Genomic DNA, 25,878 nt, shown 5'->3' on the forward strand with positions numbered 1-25,878 from the left:
TGACCTTATAGAGGTTTACAAAATTATGAGGGGCATGGATAGGATAAATAGGCAAAGTCTTTTCCCTGGGGTGGGGCAGTCCAGAACTAGAGGGCATGGGTTTCGGGTGAGAGGGGAAAGATATAAAAGAGACCTAAGGGGCAACGTTTTCACGCAAAGGGTGGTACGTGTATGGAGTGAGCTGCCAGAGGATGTGGTGGAGGCTGGTACAATCGCAAGATTTAAGAGGCATTTGGATGGGTATATGAATAGGAAGGGTTTGGAGGGATACGGGCCGGATGCTGGCAGGTGGGACTAGTTTGGGTTGGGATATCTGGTCGGCATGGCCGAGTTGGACTGAAGGATCTGTTTCCATGCTGTACATCTCTATGACTCTGTGAGTCTATGACTACAGCTCCAAAATCTTTTGCCTTGTTGCAGAATTCACCTTATCTCTAACCCTGTCTATCTTTATCGAGGTCATTAAAGTATAGGATGATATCCTATCCTCCCATGAAAGATTAAAAGCACATCCCTGTACAGTCTGAGAAACAGCACTTCATGCCACTGTTGTTGTATATATTTATCTAATCTACCCATTCAGTGATGTTGTTACACAGCGTTGGAGCAGGTGGGAATTGAACGCAGGTCTCTCAGGTCTAGGGGGAGGTACACTACCACTGCATTGTAAGAAGGCCCTTTTTAAAATTTAACCTATTTTTCAAATCAGCGATATTATTACACACCTCTGGAACTGATAGGACTTAAACCTGGGGCTCCTGATGCAGAGGTAGGGACACTGCCACCACACCACAAAAGGAGTCACCACTGTTGGCATATAAAGGTCACAGGGCAGCATTAATTGTCCATCCCTAATTGGCTCAATCAAGTCTCTTCAACAATTGGAGCTCATCTACACAGCAAGAAGTTCAAGGATTTTTGCAAAGTGACTGTGAGGGGACACGTCAGGCTGCTGTCCGAAATGGAGGGGAACTTGCGGTTGGCAGTGTTTCGGCTCATCTGTGTTCTGAGGATGCAAACTTTAACTCTGATTTCTCTCCGTAGATGCTGCCAGGCCTGCTGAGATTTTCCAGCAATTTCTGCTTTTGTTACCATTCATCTGCCCTTGTTTACCTTTTCTATCGAGGTCTCATGTTTGGAAAATGCTTTTACCAAATCCGTTTTACACATGTCATGCCGTGGAGGCAAGCAGTGAGTGATCCTAAATCATTTAATTAAAACAATATCCTCTAAAATTTTCTTTAAAACTGCACACTTTCTTGGCCAACAATATGGATGGCACTGATCACATGATGCCAGTTGACTACAATTTCTGGAAAGCTCCGACCTGCAATTACCACGACAACAAACATGAACTAACCATCCAGGGAATGTGACCCACTTTGTATTGTATGACTAGTCCAACACAAATGGCTTGTAGACGTGATGTCTACTCCAGCCAATTCTGAACAAAGAGGACCACCAAACCCCTTCAGTGTTTAAATTAATGTCGATATCACCTTAGCTATTTCTATACATCAATGGCTTCTCATGTGGGAACATTAAAAACATGTCACTGATTATGTATCTCCACATGAGACTGCAGTTACATGGCTGAAAGTGTTGGTTTGTTTGAATTGCTTTTAACTACAGAGCTTTGAATTTTGGGGCTCAGTCAAGCTCAAAACATCTAAAGATTAAGCAGAGTTGAAAAGTGTGGCGTTGGGAAAGCAGGTAGGACAGGCAGTATCTGAGGAACAAGAGAGTCAATGTTTCGGGCGTAAGGGTAAGCAGCTCCAAGATTAACAAAAATCGTAATCCCAGTATCTTTTAAATGTTGATTTTTGAAATGAAAGCTGTTTCACTTGCACAGTGTCTTAATTTCCAGTTTATCACGATAACACTTTTGCCAACTACGTCTCAGGTCCAATGAAAAAGACAGAAAGACCATCACTGGACACTGACTTACTGGGCTTTCTAACTTAGATGAACTAATTCTGATATCTTTATTTTAAGTAATTGTAACAACTCTTCTTTCCTTCCTCTTTCCTTTCTTTGTTGAATACACGTATGTGTGAATGTGTTGCAAACCAATTTCCCTGGGTTTTGTTGCAGAAATAAACCTTGCATTATTTTCACTCTCATTAGTTTGCTGTCAATCGTCAGGTTGGACTGAAGGGTCTATTTCTGTGCTGTACAGCTCTACGATTCAATGACTCCATGTTAAATTAGACTCCCCGTGTTGTAGGGATACCCACCACAAACAATTCTTCAAAGGGAAAAGCAAGTAAATGAGTAAAGTTTGTAAAGTCAACTCCTGCCACAGAAAGGAGGACAGTAAGAGTAATTTATTTTAGCTCTCCTTTTCTTTATCACACTATATCAAAGTGAAAAATCACACAACACCAGTTTATAGTCTAACAGGACTGTTGGACTATAACCTGGTGTTGTGCGATTTTTAACTTTGTCCACCCCGGTCCCAACAGTGGCTCATCTGATCACATTACATCAATGCTTTTCATCAGCATTTTATAAACAACCTCATTCAACCCAATGAAGCAAGATTGCAATTAAAAATTCCAGGCTGATTCCCATTTATTCATTTCTTAGTCTATCATTTTTTTTCTGGATTATTATCTCTGAGAAATCCCTGCAAACTGACTGACTTGTATTTGGCAGCTGTCCTCCTTCTGAAATTTCCAACCATTCAATCCTCTGACACCTGTCCCATATGCAAGGGTGGCTGGAAATTTTGGAACAATGTTTACCCGGACATAAGTAATAAATAAGGGTATATCTCTGCTGAATTGGTGACTTTTCTTTGGATTTCTGTTTAGAGAAAGGATGCTGTGCAGTTTTGAGCCAATATGGTAAAAAGCTAGAAACAGTGGTTCAAAGTGACTTGGAGATGCAGGTACATAAATCATTAAACTGTCACAAAGTGGTGCAGAAACTAATCAAAAAGGCTCATAGAATACAAGGCCCTCTTCTGCTTGTGTCCTGTGTTTTTTTTAACAAAAGCTACAATACCCTGAGCAGGACTTGCTACAACCTTGGCAATGACATTAAGACTTCAGAGGGAGTGCACTTCTGATGCATTCAGAATAGCACCTGGACTCCAAGGGTTATCGGATAAGATTATGCAAATTAACATCACTTTCTCTAAAATTTAATTCACTTCAATCTCTTGGTTGACTCTCAACTGCCCTCTGGGCAATTAAGGATGGGCAATAAATGTTGGCCTGGTCAGTGACATCCTCACCCTCTAAATGAATATAAAAAATCAAACTGAGTGATCAGATTGAAGATTCCATGCCATTAACATGAATAGATAGGGGAGATAGAAACTATTTCTAGTGTTTGAGGAATATTGGACTGGGGGGTTAAAGTTTAAAATATAGCCCAACTTATCAAGAGGGAGGGCAGATCTATCCCCCACCCAGTGTGACAAGAGCAATGGCAGGTATGGTGATAAAATAGAGTGAGATTTGAAAAAGAATCAGATTGTCAACGCTGAGAAAAGATTTCCTGATCTTTTCCCCTCAAGCCTTAAATGGCGATTTCAGAATCTCACCCTTGAGTGACAATTACCGTTTCCTTTTCCTCATGCTTTTGTAAATCATTTCCTTCCCTGTTTACATCTCATTGCCATTTTGTCTCTTTACTGGGAGACCAGACCCCACCAATTCCTCACAGGTGAACTGTCTGGGTACCTAGTGTCTACAGCCCACTGAGTGCTGATCCTGGTCAGCAGCCGACTGCTTCTCCGTAACATTGTCCCCTTATGCTCCATGGCCACTATCCTCATCAATACAAGTCAGCATTTGTAAACCACCAGCCTCAGCCCATCTTCATGGCTGCTTTCAGACCAATTTAGACACCATTCAGCTCTTCATCACTTCCACAGACACCTGAGACTAATCAGGAGGGCAAACCTTGGTATTTGAGGCTATGCCCCCTCGTTCTAGTTTTACCCGCCAGTGGAAACAACCTCCCTGCTTCTATCTTATTGATACTCTTCATCATTTTATGTGTTTCTATAAAACCGCACCCTCAATTTTCTAAATTCCAATGAATATAATCCCAGTCTACTCAATCTCTCCTCATAAACCAACCCCCTCAACTCCAGAGTCAATCTAGTAAACCTCCTGTGCACCCCCTCCAGTTCCAGTTCATCCTTTCTCAAGTAAGGAGACCAAAACTGTACACAGTACTCCAGGAAAAACACAGCAGGCCAGGCAGCATCCGAGGAGCAGGAGAATCGACGTTGCAGGCATGAGCCCTTCTTCAGGCTTATGCCCGAAACATCGATTCCCCTGCTCCTCGGATGCTGCCTGGCCTGCTGTGTTTTTCCAGCATCACATTTTTCAACTCTTGGCTCCAGCATCTGCAGTCCTCACTTTCTCCTTCAGAGTACTCCAGGCACAGCCTCACCAGTACCCGAAAGAGCTGCAACATAACCTCCCTGCATTTAAGCTCCATCCCTCTAGCAATGAAAGACAATATTCCCCTCACCTTCTTAATTACCTGCTGCACCTACAAAATAAATGGACAGCTACTCAGCGACAATGGCTCCCTCCTCTAAACATGGCTGACGACATCTTTAAGAAGCAGTCACACTGCGGAATGATGTGTGCAGGCCAGACCTGAGCATATTTCCTGTGTGCTGTGTCTAATGCCAGTGCTCTCCACTACAATATACACTCTCACACACAAGCACATATACACACACTCACACACACACACTCTCTCTCTCTCACACACACAGGCATGTACACCGTCACACCCACACACACACACTCTATCAAGCATGCACACATGCAAACACACAATCTCACACACACAAATGTACACACTGTCGCCCACACACGCATACTCTTACACGCACACATATAAGTCCATGGGGTGAATTTGCATTTGCGGATTTGTATTTGTAGATACTTTCTATTTTGTTCAAAAAACACACAATCCGTCAGCAGTCAATCCATGTAACATTTTATAAATTTCTACATTGGAAATGAAATCAGTGTGACTCCAGGTTGGGATACAGACAGACTATAACCTCACACCTTTACTGTATTATCTGAGCTGAGTTGTCATCATTTTTATCGACTGATAAAACCTTAAGTCATCTGGGGAATATGACGTGAAAGTAATTCTGGAATTTTCATATTAATAAACTGAAACCTGCACCCTCGTTCTAAGTGATTAAAGACCGAACAGCAATCTAGTTTTATCTAATACATCACATCCATTGTGTGATACTTTGATCTATTGCTATAAATCCTGTGTCCTATATACCTGCTCCACTAGGTACCAGATGAAGGAGCTGTGCTCCAAAAGCTAGTACTTCCAAATAAACCTGTTGGACTATAACCTGGTGTTGTGTAAGTTTTAACTTTGTCCACTCCAGTCCAACACCAGCACCTCCATGTCACATTAAGTTGCAAGTTCCTTGGTTGCAGTCTCAACCTCAGGATCCCTGACATCTGAGCTATCTGCAGTCAAGGGATCAGTTGCTTGTGGAAGATGAGCCACATTTGGCCACTGTACTTTCTGCTGGAGGTCTGAAGAGACTTCTCAACTTGTATATAAGTCTGAGCTAACCAGGTTCAACTGTCCGAAGATTATAGACAGTAGGATTTCAAACAGTGCAAGTGAACATAAGCTTACAAATGCAGCATGTTATTTACAATGATGTAACACCCATGCCAGCTATGTGGCCTCAGTAACTCCTATTGTCTCATTGCGACCAATGGTGTCCAATGCTTTTGTAATGGGGCCGGAGGGACCCTGCTTTATTCTGAGCTCTGTTGGTTTATGCGACTCGGGCTGTCACTCCATGATCTTTAAGCTGAGTCATCCCAAGCCTGCTGACAGTGTCCTGCTCACAAACGGGCTTAGGCTCCGAAGACCAGAATACACAGCAGCAGGAGTAGGCCATTCAGCCCATCGAGTCTGCTCTACCATTCAGTGAGATCGACGCTGATCTGGTCATCTTCAACTCATTCTCTTGCCTTTTTCACCATAACCCTTTATCCTTCAGTGATTAAAAATCTGTCAACCTCAGCCTTGAATATATTTAATAAAACAGTTTTCACAGCCCTCTGTGGGAAAGAACTCCACACATTTACTATCCTATGAGAGAAGACATTCCCCCTCATCTTTGTCTTAAATGTACAACCCCTTATTCTGAGATTACGCTTTCTGGTCCTAGACTCTGCCACAAGGGGAAACAGTCTCTCTGCAACTCCCCTGTTCGGACTCTAGCTGGATGTGATGGTCTAGTGGTATCATTGCAAGGCAATTTATCCAGAGACCCAGATAATGCTTTGGGCACTTAGGTTCAAATTCTGCTAAGGCGGAGTTTGAATTTAATTTTGTTTTAATTCTGGAATTAAGAGTCTAATGATGCCCATGAAACCATTGTTTACTGTCAGAAAAACCCATCTATTTCACTCATGTCCTTCAGTAAAGGAAATCTGGTCTGGCCTACATGTGACTCCAGACCCACAGGAATGTGGTTGACTCTTAACTGCCCCTCAGGACATTAGAGATGGGTAATAAATGCTGTGCCTAGTGGTTGACACCCACATCCTGTGAATGACTAAACTAAAACCTTGTATGTTTATCAGGTCACCTCTCTTGCTTCTATATTCCAATTCCCGTACAGGCCCAACCTATTCAAGCTTTCTTCATAGGGCAGTCCCTCCAGACCCAGTATCAGCTGAGTGAACCTTTTCTGGATTGCCTTATGTCTTACCTTAAAGAAGGGGCCAAACTGATTCAGAGTATCCAGTTATGGTTTGACTAATGTTTTGTATAATTTAGCCAAACCTCTCTACATTTATACTCCATTCCCTTTGAAATGAAGACCAACATTCCATTTGCCCTCCCTGCTTCCTGTGGAGCTTGGATGTTAGCTTTTTGTGATTCATGGAGCAGGACTCCCAAATCCCTCTGGCCTGGAGCTGCCCAGTTTTTACCCGCTCACTCTTTGTGTCATCCTCACCATCTGCCTTCTCATCTATTATTGTGTCATCCACAAACTTAGCTTCAATACATTCACTTTTTCCAAGTCATGAATATATGTTGTTGTAAGCGATTAATAGCGCTAGAACTTATCCCTATAGCATACCAGCAGTTATTGGTTGCCATCTTGAAAATGCATCCCCCCCCTCCCCCCACCTTGTTCCAACTCTCTGTCTTCTATGAGTAAGCCAATCCTCTATCCATGTTCATCCACGAACCCCAACACCAGGGGCTCCTGTTAAGTAGCTCAATGTGTGGTATCTTATCAAACACCTTCTGGAGATCCAAATAAACAAAAATGATTATTTCCCCTGTATCTAGCACTCTTGTTACCTCCTCAAAGTATTCTGGTAAATTTGTCAGTCATGATTTCCCCTTCGTGAGCCAATCCTGACTCTGCTTATCCATTTCTAAATGATCTGTGATTACATCCTTTTTGACAGGCTCTCACAATTTTCCAATAACTGATGTTAAACTAATTGGCCTGCAGGTACCTGTGCATTGTCTCCTTCCCTTATTTACTCAATGTGTTACAATGACAGTATTTCAATCTTCTGGGACTGTCCCAGAACCTATGGATGCCTGGAAGGCTACTACTGGAACATTTACCATCTCTGCTCTTTAGTGTCCTGGGACGCATCTGTTCAGGATCAAAGAACAAACAAAAAATTACAGCACGGGAACAGGCCCTTCGGCCCTCCAAGTCTGCACTGATCCAGATCCTCTATCTAAACCTGTTGCCTATTTCCCAAGGAACAGTGGCTCAGTTGTTCGCACTGTTGACTCATAGCGCCTGGGAACTGGGTTCGATTCCAGCCTCGGGTGACTGTCTGTGTGGAGTTTGCACATTCTCCCCGTGTCTGCGTGGGTTTCCTCCGGTTTCCTCCCAAAAATGTACAGGTGAGGTGAATTGGTCATGCTAAATTGCCTGTAGAGTTAGGTGCATTAGTTAGGGGAATGGGCCTGGGTGTGTTACTCTTCAGAGGATCAGTGCGGACTAGTTGGGCTGAAGGGCCTGTTTCCACACTGTAGGGAATCTAATCTGCATCCCTCTGCTCCCTGCACATTCATGTATCCGCCTAGATAGATCAATGGACTTACTTGTCTTTCGCTCTATTAGTTTTCTGAGCACTTTGTCTCCTGTGATGATTATTTTATTTGTTTCCTGTCCTCTCCTTGACAATTTAGTAATTTTGGAATGCTATTAGTATCTTCTACTGTGAAGACTGATGGAAAGTATTTATTCATCTCTGCTGCTTTGCCTGTGTTACAATGTTGTCAATTTAAGAGGTTATTTTGTTTTGTTTTATTTTGAAGAGGTTGTAAAGCACAGGTTCCAATCCATCTACTGAAGATCACTTGAGTAAACAGGTTGGGAGGCCTTGTTTTTTTTTTCAATCCAGCCTGAATGGGTGTGACCAGCTCTCACAGATCTATAGTTCTGAGTTTTGGTATTTTCAGTATCATCAGAAGATATTGGGGTCACAACAGACCTTCAGTGAATGTCTTTTGGCAGTTACTCTCTTGAATTTCCTTTTGATGTTTTCTCCTCCTGGATGGGAGAACTGCAAGTGAGAATCTGTATCTGAATGTTCCTTTATTAGCATGGGATGTTACTATATTGGAAGAGTTTATTAGTAATAGGTAATGTGTCTATTATTCTGTTAAGCTTCCAATAGATTTAAGTTAGTCTAAGTCCCTCTTTATTTGGGTTCATTTTAACTCGTACATAAAACATAGAACATTACAGCGCAGTACAGGCCCTTCAGCCCTCGATGTTGCGCCAACCTGTGGAACCAATCTGAAGCCCATTTAAACTACATTATTCCATTTTCATCCATTTGTCCCATGACCATTTAAATACCCTTAAAGCTGGTGAGTCTTCTACAGTTGTAGGCAAGTCATTCCACACCCCTACTACTCTCTGAGAGAAGACAACTCTCTGAACAGTGTTTAAATTAATTGTGTTTTGCCTATTGTCGAGTAGTTTGACCAGTTGCATTGTATCTGGAACACAGCACTTCACATTTGCCTTTAAAATAAGAAGAAGTTAGAGTCTAGGCCACCATCTTAATGTATTTTGAGGGGATCATGTCTGGTCCTTAACATCTGGTTCCCATTATTGTTTCCCCAGCCTTATTCTCGAAATGACCCAAGTTCACTGTGGCTCTTTCTTCCCTTACACATATTTACAGAAGGTTTTGCTGTCAATCTTGAAACTAGTTACAAGTTTAGCCTCACTTCTTTATTTGCTTCCTCTACTTTTTAATTATGTGGTTGAACTTTATGATAAAGTTTAAGGTGAATACAGTCGGACTCGGGCCTATGCCAACCCAGGATCAGCAACGAGCCATACTGGAGTTTCAGGAGGTCTCACACAAAGGTGATACCTGCAGAGCTCCTCTGGATATGTGCAGGTCACAGGAGGACCAGAGGCTTCCCATCCTAGCTCTGCTTCCTGGAGTATAGTCTCAACATAGCCTCCGTGTGTCCCAGGGCACTGGGGTGGAACTCTGCCAGATGCTAGAGTGGATCCTGAGGGCTGCAGGGGGAGGGAAGACAGCCTCTCCCTGTGCCTGGGTAGGTCACTGTTACTTTGACACTCCCTGTGACTGGTTCCTTCCAGTGTGGGATGGGTGACCTGTGTGGGATCTCTCAGTCGTACCCCCACAGGTGCAGCTGGACAGTGACCGATGGGTCTCTGTTCAGGGTCACACCGGTTCAATTTGTTCCCCTGTGACAGGGTCAGTGCTGCAGCCCCGGGCCGTATAAGATTCAGGAATATAGCCGACATCCCCAGGGTACCATCAACTGTATACACACATAGGACTGAGAGAGCTGTGTCACAACGCAATGGAATTCCCCAACAGGAAGTAGTCCCACTCCATTGGTGTCCAGGTGAGCTGTGATCACTTCCTAAATATGCCCCCTCTACCCAAGCAGCTGGCATGACCCCAACACTCTGGGGCTCTCTCTATACCTACTGCATTTGAGGGTCTGGGTGCCTAACAAGGTTGGTTACCGGGGGCAAGGCCTACCCATTGTGAGCATTGTGGAACCCCCTGTCAGATGCAGAGCACCGAAACAATGCTGCCAATGTTTTCACCAGGCAGTTTGGTGGAGCAGGTGATGGGGCTCTAGTCCTGTGGCTTGGCCCAGTCAGGGGTGGGCCATCCTCCAGTACAGTCTGCACAGACAGCACTGCATTGTCCTGTCACATTACCCTCTGCACAATTGGAGCGGGTAATAGGGCACTGTGATAGATCATGGGGCGGGGAGGTTGTGGAGAAGGAAACAGTTTTGGAAAGAGGAAGGTGAGGACGTTGGGGAAGAGGAAGCTGATGATGTCTATAACAAACACAGCTGAGTTGGGCACTACAAGCCAGACAGACCCTGACTGACACCCAGCTGATGAGAGCTGTACGTAGCAGATGACCACGGAATATAAAATCAGTGTTGATCACAATGCCAGTATTTGGTCAGCATTGTGCAGGGATTTGCAGCCAGAGTGTGTGTGTGTGTGTGAATGTGTGTGTGTGGGAGTGAGTGCGTGTGTGTGGAGTATATCTATGTGTGTGGGGGTGGGCATATGTGCAGGTGTGGGAGTGAGTGTGTGTATGTGGGTGTGTGTATGCGTGTCTGTGTATGTGTGTGTATGTGTGTGTGTGTGTATATGTGTGTGTGTGTGTGTGTATGTGTGTATGTGTGTATGTGTGTATGTGTGTGTGTGTGTGTTTGTTAGTTGTATTCCCTTTTGCTGGTAGCCAATGAAAGCTGGAATTTCCCAATTGCTCACCTATATGTGGTGTTCCCCTACTGCTGAATGACAAACGCAGGTATACAAGGGGAAATGGGGACAGCATCACGATGACTTTGAGAGGGCATTTAGGAAGGATATTGCAGCATACAGAGAGGTAAACAGTGTGACCTGGCCATTAAGCTGTGAATCGGGTGAGAGATGTGGTTGAATGTGAAGACAAAGTCAGCCATTCTAGTCACATGGCAGGAGCAGTGTGGTTATGCTGTGCCATTACGTTACCGGTGAGGCACAATGCCAGACTGTCCAAGTTCATCTGGTGAAAGGTGGCACTGGTGCAAAGCATTTTGGTCTTTTGGTGGCTATCACATGAGTGTCAAGGTGATTGGTGATCGATGCGCAGTAAGATGGGAATGGAATTGTGAAAGAGATGTGCCATGAGAGCAGGATAGGTACCACAGAAGGTGAACTTAGTAAGATGCAGTGAGAAACCTCTCTGGGTCTTACAGTGAAAAACCCTCCTAAAAAATCAACACAACTCCAACTTGACCAAGAGAATGCAGGATTGAACCCTCTCTGATCATTACCTCCAAATGCTTCTGTCTGGAAGCTCTTTCTCCATGTCCTTCCACAGAATTAGTTGCAACAACGCTTCTTTCCTTATTGAAATGGAAATTACATCCATAAAAATAATCACTTGCGCCTATATATGGAAGTTAGCACAGTGAAAATGTCCCAAGGTGCTACTCAAGAACATAATAAATGTGAAAAGCGCTCCACATGACCAGAAGATTGGTCAAAGAGCAAGTTACAAGGGATAAGATAAGGTTTACTAAGATAATTCTATATCTTAGGACTCTAGTATCTGAAAACACAGCTACCAAAGATGTAGTCATTAAAACAGTGGATGATAGAAGCCATAACTGAAGTTTGCTAACCTCATAGAATGATTACAGAGTGAAACCAGGCTATTTGACACATCAAGTCCATACCAACCCTCGAAAGGGCGTCACACCCAGGTCCACTGCTATCCCTGCATTTCCCATGGCTAATCCAATTAGTTTGCACATCCCTGGAAAATTTAGCATGGCCAATTTACCTCACCAGCACATTTTTGGACTGGGGGAGGAAACCTACACAGAGACAGGGAGAATGTACAAATTTCACACAGACAGCCACCCGAGGCTGGAATTGAACCTGGGTTCCTGGTATTGTGAGGCAGCAGGACTAATCACTGAGCCACACAGGAGGTAATCACTGAGACATCTGTGGGCTGGGAGAGATACGTGAGGTAGGAGCAGTGTGGTTATGGAGGGCGTTGCAAATAAAGATGAGAATTTATAAACCAAGGTAAGTTGATGTAGCTCAGTGGGTACGGGAGAAAGGGTTTGGTAAGTGATATTTGATATGAGTTGGATCATTGGTAGCATCAGATGGCCCCAAATTTACAAAGGACAGAATAAACACTAACCCATCAATTATTATCCGAATTTATCCTCATACTGTAGTTACATGCTAACATTCAGTGATTGAGCTGAAAATGTGTTGCTGGAAAAGTGCAGCAGGTCAGGCAGCATCCAAGGAAGAAGGGCTCATGCCCGAAACATCGATTCTCCTGCTCCTTGGATGCTGCCTGACCTGCTGCTCTTTTCCAGTGACACATTTTCAGCTCTGATCTCCAGCATCTACAGTCCTCACTTTCTCCTCGAACATTCAGTGATTCTCATGTGAGAGCACCCACTTCCCTCTGAGTGACATTTCCTGAACTCTCACAATGTTAAAAGTATTCTGTTTCTTTTTACTTTTTCCTTCCAAAGTGAAGAAGTTTGCATTTCCCCATTTTATCTTCCATTTTCCATATTAGTGCCCGCTGAATGAACCTTCACTTCTCCTTTGCAACTTGCCTGCATCCTTAACCCTCAGCCTTGCTGCTCAGGCAGACCCTGCTCTTGTATTCAATCATCCCTCACACGGACAGTGACGTAGGACAGAAGGTTAAAGAAGACCTATTGCTGGCCAAGGATGTTGCTGATTTCTAACAGCTCCAACCAAAAATGCACTTTTCAGCATATTTCAGAACTAACCCCACCTTCATTTACTTCCCTGCAATTATCTGTAAAAATAAGTTTCAGAAGATGATGAGAAAAAACAGCAAATTACTCCTGCAAATTGGAAGTAAAACAGAGTGCTGTAAATACTGAGTAGATCCAACCACTGTCTCCCACAAGGCAACCCTTGAGAGCTACCTTACCTCAATGGCTTCATAACGGAATTTATCTTATATGTGCAGTCTCAATCCATGAGATCTTAATTCCTTCCAAGGGAAAAGAGGATAATCCTATGTCCTGTACAGCTGCAACATGACCTCCCAACTCCTATATTCATTTCTACACAGGGAAATGAAGGTGCTGCAAAGTATAAACAATAATGCAATGATTTGAACTCCCTCCTTTTCTCACATGACACTCTCTTTCACCTCTCACTCCCATTGGTCCAACATTAATATGATTCCTCCGTTAAGTTCCTCTACCTGTCTCTTCACTTGAGTGAAACCACAGACTACCAGTCTTGGTAAATATAATTGGAGCGGGGAGTTTCTCTGAGTATCCTGACCAACATTTACACAACACCTAACACAAGTGATCTCGTCAATTGTCGCACTGCTTTTTGTGGGGCACTTGTATGTCTCCATCTCACAACTCGGCGAAAGTGAGGACTGCAGTTGCTGGAAATCAGAGTCTGCCAAGGAGCAGGAAAATTGACGTTTTCATGCTGCTCGGATGCTGCCTCACCTGCTGTGCTTTTCCAGCACCACTCTAATCTAGAGACCATCTCACAACTGTTGAAAACTCTTAATTCAAAATGGCAAATCAGTTGTGGAATTCGTTGGAACACCTTGAGGTTGTGGAATGTGTGATTTATAAAGATGAGGTTTGCTTGGCTACATAACCTTCTTGAAAAACAAACTTTGCTCAAATCTTTCTCTCGCATCTCCTTTGACCCAACAACCATATTTTTCTTTCGCCTGCAGAAAATGCCAGGGGAGATCTCTGACTGGAGACACGTCAGTGTGGTTATTGTAACAGTTGAGTTTGTTTCTAACGAGGAACTTACATGATACATTGAGAGTGATGCTGGCTTTGTCAGAATAGGCGAATGCGCTGTAGGTGACTGAGCATTTGATGATCTTGTTGTGATCCTGATACGATGGGATGAAACGGAGACAGCTGCTGAGTACTGTTGGATCATCACTGCATTGTTCTGCCGACTGGTCAGGTAGACCATACCAGTTTAGACTGGTTTTTGTCTTTTCATCAATATTAGAGGAGGAACACTTCAAATTGGTCGTGACCCCTTCAACCAACTCTGAGGGTGAGATGACAGGTGTTCTTGGACGGGCTGCAGGATAATAGAAAGATAAGTGACAGATTTTCAAGTTAGTTCATGCCTCCTCGATCATGAAATAAATGATGAACATTGGCAGGTGACATTTGTACAAGACTGGGGTCTGTGCTGGGTCTCCTATTATTCATCATTGACAGAAATGACATGGGGGTTTGGGGGTTCAATCAGTAAGTTTACAGATGACACAAAGATTGGTCGGGCAGTTAACAATGAGGTTGAGTGTCTTGGGTAAGGAGAAGATTAAAAAAAGGGTGGTCAATTGGGAAGGTAAGTGGCAGATGGAGTGAAAGGTGTGAAGTGATACACTTTGGAAGGATTAATTTGTCAAGAAGGTATTCAATGAATGGCATGACATGAGGAAGTTCTGAGGAACAAAGGGGCCTCAGCATGTTTGCCCACAAGTCTCTGAAGTTGGAAGGGTATGTTAGGAGGGTGGTGAGAAAAAGGCATAAGGGAGATTTGTCTTTATCAATCCAGGTAAAGAATAGAATAGAATCGAATAGAATAGAATCAAATAGAATAGTGTTTGTTGTCACTTGTACCCAATGAATACAGTGAAATGTTTGTATGTCACCAACTACAGCATTGATTTAGATACAAAAGTACAGAGACACAGTTCAAGATTTGTTACCGAAATAAACATGCCCAGCATTACAGAAAAGAGTTCAGTACAGCAGACCACGCTGGCACTAGCTCCCAGTCCGAATCTCGCCCTGGCTCCACACCACATGCCACACTGAAAGGCCACTGCAGGAGGGCGGAAGATTGCAATGCTGAGAGACCCCTGCAGGAAGAGGCTTCAGCACCAGGCTGGGATGTCGCTATGCCAATGCTGGGAGGCCGGGAGGTCACTATGACAACTCTGAGAGGCTGAGAGGCCACCGTACCAACACTGGGAGGCCAGGAGATTGGGAGGTTGGGAGGTCACTATGCCAACTCTGGGAAGCCAGGAGATTGACACACCAACTCTGGGAGGCTGGGAAGTTACCGTGGCAATGCTGGGAGACCGGGAAGTTACTACGCCAACTCTGGGATGCTGGGACATTGCCACGCCCATGCTGGGAGGCCAGGACTGCCACCTTGCCACACAGGGAGGTCGCGGCACCAGGCTGGGCAGGTCAGGAATTGTCAGGGATGCCGGGAATCAAAGAGGAAAAAAAGGAGAGGAAGAAAGAAAAGCACTCGGAGGATAAAAAAAGAGACAAGAAAGAAGAAAAGGTGAAGAAAAACAGGCAGAGTGGATGGTCTCTGGCTGGAGTGTCCTACTCCAGAGCATTAGTGAGACCACCGCTAGTGTACTGTGTGTATCTCTGGTTGCTACATGACAGGGGCTTTGTGATTGAACTGGAGGGTGTGCAGAGGACACTCACCAGGATGCTGCCTGGGATGGAGATGCAAGGTATGAGGAGAGACTGGACAGGTTTGGGTTGTTTTTATTGGAGCAGAGAAGACCAAGAAGAAATCTGATTGAGGTGTAGAAGATTATGATGGATATTGACAGAGTGAATAAGGAGCAGCTGTTCCCCTCAGTTGAAGGCTCTGTCATGAGGGGACATAGGGTCAAGGTGAGGGGCAGCAGGTTTTGGGGGAGGTGGGGAAAGACCTTTTTACCCAGAGGCTGGTAATGGTTTGGAATGTGCTGCCTGGGAAGGTGGTAGAGGGGAGTTCCCCCACACCCTTTAAAAAGTACCTGGCTGAACACTTGGCACACCATAACATTCAAGGGTACGGGTCACACGCTGGTAAACGGGACTAGGTTGGAGGTCAGGTGTTTCTCACATGTCAGCACAGACTCGATGGGCTGAAGAACCTCTCTGCACTCTATGATTCTATGATTCTATGAAAATAACTCTCAGGCAGGAATAATTACCGTAAACAATGAGCTGCAAGCCTGGCTTTCCTGTCCAGTTGTCTTTACCTACTATCCTAAATCTGAAGCAGAAAATGTGATTGTGCTTTTTCTGAACATCTTTAATTCGAAGAGAACAGTTTTTCTGACCCAGATTTCCAATCCATTCTATCCCAGGGTCCTGATTCGGATTGTCACTGTTGTATAGTTCTTCAGAACCATCGAGGCATGGGTCTTTTAACCAAACGGCAATTATCTTGTGTGCAGGCTGAGGTCTATCAGGGTACCGGAAAGAACATTTAAAGGTCACAGATGATCCCTGCAATGCAGAAAGAGATCCTGGAACTGAAACACCCCATCCATTCATAGACGAACATCCTGGGTAGGGAGTGGATAAAAGAAAAAAGCAAATATTGATATCACTGAACTCAAACCCACTGTCAGCATTAAATCCAATTGGCTTTACATCATTTAATCATTTTCCACAATTTTATGGTGCATTTAATTCAAAGATATTGACAGAGCTTCAAGGAAATTGAAGCTCAATGGAAGTGCTCTTACCTCATTCCAACAGAAGGTCACGACAAAGATCTGAGAAAGATTTGAACAAAAATGCCCCATTTATACAAGTGCTACATTGTTGTAGGTGCAGTTTTTTAAGTGAGTGCTAAGCCCTCAGTTAGACATTAAAAAAAGTCTCACAACAGTTACTTTCCCTGGAGCGTGGGAGGCTGAGCGGTTTCCTTATAGAGGTTTATAAAATCGTGAGGGGCATAGATAAAGTAAATAACAAGGGGAGTCCCAAACTAGAGGGCATAGATTAAAGGTGAGAGAGGAAACGTTTAAAAGGGACTTAAGGGGCAATGTTTTCACGCAGAAGGTGGTGCACGAATGGATGCCAGAAGAAGTGGTGGAGGCCAATACAATTCCACCATATAAAAGGCATCAGGATGGGTATATGAATAGGAAGGGTTTAGAGCAATATGGGCCAAATGCTGGCAAATGGGACTAGATTAATTTAGGATATCTGGTCAGTATGGATGAATTGTACTGAAGGGTCTGTTTCCATGCTGTACATCCCTAGGAGTATATGACGTTTTGAAGAGGAGAAGGGATCTCTACTTGGTGTCTTGGATCACTCAATAGACCCTAGAACTGATGTCTTGGTTGTGATGTCCTTATTGAGAATTGGATCAGGAATCCAGGCCCCACCAACTCACCAGTACTTTCTGTCAGTAGTTAGCTGCTGGAGATGGGTAAAACTGTAAATTTAGATCAAGGCATTATGTCCGTAGTAAGCTTTATTGCTTAATCTTGCTTTTGGTCACTTCCATTGACTTTGAACTCTTCCACAGAAAAGGTATCTCATATGGGAATCTAGATTAGATTAGATTAGATTACAGTGTGGAAACAGGCCCTTTGGCCCAACAAGTCCACAGCGACCCGCCGAAGCGCAACCCACCCATACCCCTACATTTACCCCTTACCTAACACTACGGGCAATTTAGCATGGCCAATTCACCTGACCCTGCACATCTTTGGACTGTGGGAGGAAACCGGAGCACCCGGAGGAAACCCACGCAGACACGGGGAGAATGTGCAAACTCCACACAGTCAGTCGCCTGAGGCGGGAATTGAACCTGGGTCTCTGGCGCTGTGAGGCAGCAGTGCTAACCATTGTGCCACCGTGCCGCCCAAATCTAATTACAAAGCAAAAGACTGTACCTTATCAGTGAATTTGAATCACTCGATCAATGTCTTGTCAGTTATCATTGTTCAGAAACTGAATTGGACCAGCCATGTAAACATTGGCGGGGTAAAAACAATGACTGCAGATGCTGGAAACCAGATTCTGGATTAGTGGTGCTGGAAGAGCACAGCAGTTCAGGCAGCATCCAAGGAGCAGCGAAATCCATGTTTCGGGCAATGCCTTGAAGAATCTTTTCTCCTCTCTCTACAAGAATCTCAGGGAGTCCCTCTCCCACTGCAACTCCCAGGTCATTTCCTCTGCCCTGAAAAAGCTTTATTCCTGATGAAGGGCTTTTGCCCGAAACATCGATTTTGCTGCTCCTTGGATGCTGCCTGAACTGCTGTGCTCTTCCAGCAGCACTAACCCAGAATGTAAACATTGGCTCCAACAGAGGGTCAGAGAATTGAAATTTTGCGGTGAATAACGGTGGCTCCTAGATAGGTCAGAGGTTGGGAATACTATGGCAGGTAACTCACCTCCTGACTCCCCAAAGCCTGTCCACCATCTACAAGGCACAAGTCATGAGTGTGATGGTATACTCCCCGCTGGCCTAGATGGGTGCAGCTCCAACAATACTCAAGAAGCTTGTCACCATCCAGGACAAAGCAGCCGCTTGATTGGCACCACATCCACAAGCATCCACCCTCCATCACCAATGATCTGTAGCTGCAGTGTTTACTATCTAAGAGATACACTGTGGAAATTCACCAAAGATCGTCAGGCAGCATCTTCCAAACTCTGACTACTTCCATCGAGAAGGACAAGGGGTGCAGAAACATGGGAACACCACCACATTCAAGTGCCCCTCCAAGCCACTGACCGTCCTGACATGGAAATGTATCACTCTTCCTTTACTGTTGCTGGGTCTAAAATTTGGAATTCCCTCCCTAATGGCATTGTGGGTCAGAAGGCAGCTCACTCCCACCTTCTTAAGGGGCAACTGGGGATGGGCAATAAAAGCTGGGTCCAGCCAGTGACTCCCATATCCCACAACTGAATAAATAAAATAAATCTCGCCTCCTGCCTCCCGAAAGGCACAAATCATGAGTTTGATGGAATATTCTCCACTCACCTGGCTGCATGCAGACCCAATAGCATTCAGGCCACATTATGCATTCAATGCCTTTGTGTTCCTGGTCCAACATGACATTATGATGTAATGCATTTGGTTTTGCTTTTCCCTTGTAAATGACCCGTTGTTATATCAACTAGGAGAAAGTGAGGACTGCAGATGCTGGAGATCAGAGCTGAAAAATGTGTTGCTGGAAAAGCGCAGCAGGTCAGGTCAGGAATCTGAAGAAAGGCTTATGCCCGAAACATCGATTCTCCTGCTCCTTGGATGCTGCCTGACCTGCTGCGCTTTTCCAGCAACACATTTTTCAGACCTGTTATTTTATGCCAGGCTTGACTCTGTATGGCCAAATCAATCAATTTTCTCAGGTATTGCTTTAATACTGCCCAAAGTTTGTGAGAAGATTTGTAGCTCGGGTGCTCGTTGTTGTGATTCTGTTCGCCGAGCTGGGAATTTGTTTTGCAGACATTTCATCCCCTGTCTAGGTGACATCCTCAGTGCTTGGGAGCCTCCTGTGAAGCGCTTCTGTGTTGTTTCCTCTGGCATTTATAGTGGTTTGTCTCTGCCGCTGCCGGTTGTCAGTTCCAGCTGTCCACTGGAATATTGCCCATAATACTTTAATATGCGATTACATCAGCGAAGTCATACCTCATGTATGACGAGGACAAGATTGTTATACTCTAGTATGATGGAACATATGCCCTTTTAATATTACTCTGTGGGATTTGAGTGAGCTTGACCAGACCAATATTTATTGCTCATCCCCAAGTGCCCTTATGAAAACAATAATCAGCTACATTCATGAACTGCTTCCATATACTGAATGGTTTTAGCATGCCCTTGCAACTTAAGAGGTATTTCTAAGCAATCTGTTCAGAAATATTACTACACACCTCTGAAGGTCTTGAACCCAGGCTGCCTACTTCAGAGGTAGGGAACACTACCATTTTGCCACAGAGCCCCTGGGTAGCAGTGTGTGTAATCCAATCTTCATTTGGCCACATATTATAGAACATAGACATAGGACATAGAAAAGTACAGCACAGAACCGGCCCTTTGGCCCACGATGTTGTGCCGAGATTTAATCCTAATGTAAAATATAGCAATTTAACCTATGCACCTCTCAACTCACTGCTCTCCATGTGCATGTCTAGCAGTCGCTTAAATGTCCCCAGTGACTCTGCCTCCACCACCACAGCTGGCAACACATTCCATGCATTCACAACATTATGGAGGAAATTGCACTGTGAGCAGTGAATACATCATACCAAATACAAACAAGTGTAAGGAAATCACCCTTTGACCTGAAATTAGAGTCCGCACCTTGCAGTGCGTGAAAGGAGGAGATAAAGGGACAGGAGTTGCATCTTCTTGCACAGGTCAAAGGTGAGGTGTAATTGGTGCTGTTGGAGCGGTGACTGAGATTTGAGCGATTGAGAAGTGGGATAAGGTATTACTGTGTGAATAGCTCCTTTGAGCAGAAAGCTCATTCCTAATGAAAGGCATATGCCTGAAACATCGACTGTCCTGCTCCTCGGTTGCTTCCTGACCCGCTCTGCCTTTCCAGCACTGCACTCTCGACTCTGAATAGTTCTTTCGAAATACCAAAACTGAAGAGAAGGGAAGGTGAATTTGGTGGTAACATCATGCTGCATCTGTTTGGAATGGTGGAAGATAGTCTATTGAATGTATATTCTGGTTGGTGTGTGGTGGCTCAAGCCAATATGTCAGTATCCGTTTAAGAGACATGGTCATGATATTGTCACTCGATCATAGTCTGTGGAGCCAAGGCATAAAGATCTCATACTCTGTTTTATGTGAGGTGCTGCTCTGTGTCTCAGTTGTAATCTCAAAGTGTAATGCTATCCTACAGATTTATATGCCTGTGTATGTAATGCGTACACATAATAGTAAACTGTAATAAATATCTGCTTCTTTCTTCAATACCATGGAGACAAGTGTACTCAAAGGTGGATTAAGAACAGGAAATGTTGGTGAGAATTTGTCAGATTTGGCAGCATCTGTGCAGAGAAACAACATTAACATTTCAAATCCTGTTTAACTCCTTTTGTTCGTAAATCTTTCGCCAGACCTGCTGATTGACTTCAGCACTTTCTGTTTTTATTTAAAATCTACAGCGTATTTTGCTTTTAGTACACTGAAGGGTGACTTGATCGACTTTTCTAAGATGATGAAGGGATAAAGTTGTGTCCCTCTTGATGGTTTGTTTTAACTGAATAGTTTCGGGACCATCATGATATGAAGTAATGTAAGGCTGGAACTAGGTTAGAAATCAAGATATGGTTCTTATTTGAGAAGAGTGGACCTATAGTATGGCCAGTTATACTGATGCACTATATTCTTTTAAGTGGAAAGTTTGACCTATATCTGACAGGGGTGCTGATCGCTGCATAGAACTTGCACAGTGGTCAAATGTTCATTGTCTCATGGAGTTCAGAAGAGATTTCCTCATTTCCTTTCACCCCGACCTGACTCAGGTTTTAATTTGTTCTTCCTCAGGTGGTCATATGATTTTTGACTAGTAGGGGGAGCGTATGTATTATGTAGATATCGTGGCTGTGGAGTTAGATAGAGTCAAGGGTCCTTTCTTGCTAGGAGAAAGTGAGGACTGCAGATGCTGGAGATCAGAGTTGAAGAGTGTGGTGCTGGAGAAGCGCAGCTGGTCAGGCAGCATCTGAGGAGCAAGAGAATCGACATTCCTGATGAAGGGCTTATGCCCGAAACGTTGATTCTCTTGCTCCTCAGCCTGACCGGCTGTGTTTTCCAGCACCACACTCTTGACTCATTTCCTGATATTTATTTTGGAATGTTGCTGACTTCAGGTTGATCTCTTTCCCCTCCTGATCGAGTGGTGTGCTAATTGGGAACAGCTAACCGCAGGCTGGCTGAGTGGGCACATGTGCGGCAAATGCAAGATAATGTTGATAAATGTAGAGTTATCCACTTTGGTGGCAAGAACAGGAAGGCAGATTATTATCTGAATGGTGGCAGTTTAGGAAGAGGTGGGGTACAACGAGACCTGGGTGTCATGGTGGAACAGTCGCTGACGGTTGAGTTGCAGATGCAGCAGGCAGTGAGGAAAGCTAATGGCATGCTGGCCTTCATAGCAAGAAGATTTGAGTATCAGAGTAAGGATGTCTTGCTGCAGTTAGACTGGGTGAGGCCACATCTTTGGTATCCTGGTCTGAGGAAAGACACTCGACTTTGAGGGAGTCCAGTGAATGTTGACTAGACTGATTCCCGAGATGGCAGGACTGACATACTGGATCGACTGGGCTTGTATTCACTGTAATTTCGAAGAAAGTGGTGGGGGGTTATCACAGAAACATCCTGATGGGAGTGGACTGGCTAGATGTGGGAAGAATCTTCCCCATGTTGGGGAAGTCCAGACTAGGGGTCTGTAGTGATTGGGACCAGGTGGGCCATGTTGACTATAAGATCCTTCATTGGGGTTGATAACCTGGGCCAATCAGGAAAGCCTTGACTGACCACAATAACCATGAGAGTCTAATCTCCTCAATTGAGGAGTGACTCCGAGTTCATTGGCACAGCCAGTGTACTGTGCACAAATAAATAAAGGGTGACTTGGTGATAGGACCTGGCCTCTGTGCTGTTATTTCAATATGTAGGCCTCAGGCTGAGTCTTTGTGTGTAGGTCCCAGGCTGAACTTTTCTCTGTAGGCCTCAACTTTGTGTATAGGTCCCAGGCTGAGCCTTTGTATGTAGGCCCAAGGCTGAACCTTTATATGTGGGCCTCAGACTGAGCCTTTGTGTAAAGGCCATGGCCTGGGCCTTTGTGTGTATGCGCAGTGCTCAGTCTTCGTGTGTAGTCCCTGGGTTGACCCTTGTGTGTGGACCGGGTTTCTGTGTGTGGCCGAGACCTTTGTGTTTAGGCCTCAAGCTGAAGTTTCCTATACAGAAAATAAAAGTATAACGAGGAGATGAGAATCTCAATTCAAAAACTGATTCCGAGCTACCTGGCCACAGCTAATGGACCATACGCTCTTAAAAAAAGGGTGACTTTTTGATAGGATTGGGCCTCTGAGGAGTTATTTCAGTGGCGATTGGAGAAAGCTGAACTTGCCTGAAGAACTTTCACTTGCACCCATCTTCTTGGAGTTGGGGAACCGGGGAGACCGTATCGGGATTTTAAAGTATGCTATAAACACAAGATTAGAATCTTCTCAGTTGAGGCCCTGACTCCGAGCTGTCTGGTCACATCCAGTGTACTGTGCACAGGTAAGTAAAGGGTGACTTGATGATAGGAACCGGCTTTTTTGCTGTAACATCAGGGTCTAAGAATAAGCGGTAAGCCGTTCAGGACTGAAGTGAGGAAGAATTTCTTCACTCAGAGAGTTGTGAATCTGTGGAATTCTCTTCCACAGGAAGCAGTCAGGGCCAGTTTTTTTAGATATATTCAAGAGAGAGCTGGACGTGGCCCTTATAGATAAAGGGTTCAAAGGGTATGAGGAGTGGGTGGGAATATGATATTGAGATTGCATGATCCAACATGATCATATTGAATGGTGGGACAGGCTCAAAGGGGCCAAACAGCCTAATCCTGCACCTATTTTCTATGTTTCTAATGGAGTCTGCAGTCTCCATCAAGAGCTGTCATTGTTCACATGCTCTGAGCTGAATAATCAACATCTATGGTCTCAGAAAAAGGTCAAGTGCAAATGTAATGTAAATTCACACTGATAACTAATTGCAAAGGACAATAACAAAGCCCACAACATGGGAAATACAAATCTTCAGCTAAATATGAGTGTAAATGTGGATGTGTGATAACCAGTATTGTACATTGTGAGCTACAGTTAAGCACAGAGGCTTTTCACACTGTGCATTGCAAAATGAATTACCAGCAGGAACTCGGTCAACGTCAGCAGCACAGTTCAGGAAAGTTACTAACTTTGTGGTTCACAGGAGATTCCTAGATATGAGTGGATCCACAGTGGTACTGGCTGCCCGGGGCAAACATTTCAGAGTGGTGCCCTCAAGTAAATCTTAGATCCTGATTATGAATATTGAAAAGTTCTGATCTTGTTTCAGTTATGGGGGTGGGGGCAACTCTTCCGCAACCGTTTTCTATCTTCGCTGCTTCAACGTCTGATCTATTCTCACCGTCTTTTCCAATAATCCCCTTTCACCATTTAATCACTCCTGGCCTCCAAACCTGTCCTCTGCTATTTCTATGCAAACAATCCTTCCCCTGTGTCTATACTTATTTAAAACTGTTCATTTCTAATCTCTGCTTGTTGTGATGAAAAGTCATTGACCTGAAACATTAGCAAGACAAATGTGACAGGAAGCAGGAAATTTATGCAAATGTTTTCTATTTCTATATTCCATTTTCTATATTGGAAGAGATCCCTTTGCATTGCTCAAGCCAACTCTTAAAGTAAGTAATTCTACAAAACTGCATTAATTACACGAATGCACTGTGAGTTAAAAAGTCATTATGGCACAGGAACAGGCCATTCAGCCCATCTGTTCTGGGTTTTCTCCCCTCCCATCCCACTGCAGTAATCACTTTAAACATGAGAGCCCTGCTCTTTGAACATTAACATATGAAAACAGTAGTCCTGCAGACGAACCACTTGACCTGAAATGTTAACTCTGATTTCTCTCTACGGATACTGCCAGACCTGCTTATGCATCAATTTCTGTTTTTTTTGTTTCAGCTTTTCTTTGTCTGCCTTATCGAAGTCTGTCATAATCTTGTATGCATCCATTAAACCTCTCTTTCATCCCCTTTTCTTCAGTGGAGAACATCCCTAAATTCTCCAACCCAAACTTGTAGCTAAAATCTCTTACCATTAGCTTAATTAAGCTCCCCACCTTCTCACGGACCCTGTCATCCTTTGTAGCATGTTGTGGCCATAACTAGGTACAACATTCCAGTTGAAGTCTAGCCAATCTATATTCTGACCCTCTGTTACTTCTGCTAAATTGCATCACAATGCAATTACCTTATCAGGTTCCATCTTTCACTTCCCTGTACATTCTGCTGTTATTTTGCGGTTTATTCATATCATCCTTACTGTCAGCAATACCTTCAAGTTTAGGCAAAAATCACACAACGCCACATTATAGTTCAACAGTTTATTTGGGAGCACTAGATTTCTGTCGAGGTTTGTTCAACATATCATTTCAGCTGCATGACACTGCAATCTTTTGCAATAAATTCAGTGTCTGATGATCATCTTTCACAGCTACTTGATGAAGGAGCAGCACTTTGAAAGCTAGTGCTTCCAAAATAAAACTGTTGGACTATAAACTGGTGTTGTGTGATTTTTAACTTTGTCCACCCCGATCCAAAATCGGTATTTCCACATTCAAGTTTAGCATAATTGGCAAATTTTGAAATTTTACTCTGATTGCAATGTCCAATCATATATATAAATATATATATAAAAAGGGTTCCTTGTGCCTTTGGAAACATTATCCTCCAGTCTGGAAGAGTAAATATTTGCGGTGATGTATTTGTTTCTGGATTTTAGCTAACTTTATTATACCAAGCTGAAACTTAGAACACAGAACATAGAATAGCACAGCACAGAACAGGCCCTTCAGCCCACGATGTTGTGCCGACCACTGATCCTCATATAAGGTAAACCTAATGTACGAACCCTGTAATTTCTGTGACCATGTGCATGTCCAGCAGTCTCTTAAATATCCCCAATGACCTCTCTTCCACAACTGCTGCTGGCAATGCATTCCATGCTCTCACAACTCTCTGTGTAAAGAACCCGTCTCTGACATCCCCTCTATACTTTCCGCGAAACAGCTTAAAACTATGACCCCTCGTGTTAACAATTTCTGACCTGTGAAAATGTCTCTGGCTATCAACTCTATCTATGCCTCTCATTATCTTGTACACCTCAATTAGGTCCCCTCTCTTCCTTCTTTTTTCCAATGAAAAAAGTCCGTGCTCAGTCAACCTCTCTTCTTAACATAAGCCCTCCAGTCCAGGCAGCATCCTGGTAAACCTCCTCTGAACCCTCTCCAAA

At 43.9% G+C, this 25,878-nt stretch overlaps 1 protein-coding gene across 5 annotated transcripts in view; it reads right to left on the minus strand.

The window, feature by feature from the left end:
* The window catches only part of LOC122556803 (myelin-associated glycoprotein-like), an 87,635-nt gene that overhangs the window by 40,269 nt on the left and 21,488 nt on the right, over nt 1-25,878 (minus strand). For all 5 annotated transcript variants that reach the window (XM_043704007.1, XM_043704008.1, XM_043704006.1 and 2 more), the window contains exons 3-4: nt 16,044-16,400; nt 13,883-14,167 (exon numbers count right to left, since the gene is read on the minus strand). In XM_043704007.1, the coding sequence (XP_043559942.1) occupies nt 13,883-14,167; nt 16,044-16,400 (642 nt within the window). The remainder of the gene's footprint in view (nt 1-13,882; nt 14,168-16,043; nt 16,401-25,878) is intronic.

This window comes from Chiloscyllium plagiosum, chromosome 14 (genome assembly GCF_004010195.1).
Source record: "Chiloscyllium plagiosum isolate BGI_BamShark_2017 chromosome 14, ASM401019v2, whole genome shotgun sequence".
NCBI classification, from domain to species: domain Eukaryota; kingdom Metazoa; phylum Chordata; class Chondrichthyes; order Orectolobiformes; family Hemiscylliidae; genus Chiloscyllium; species Chiloscyllium plagiosum.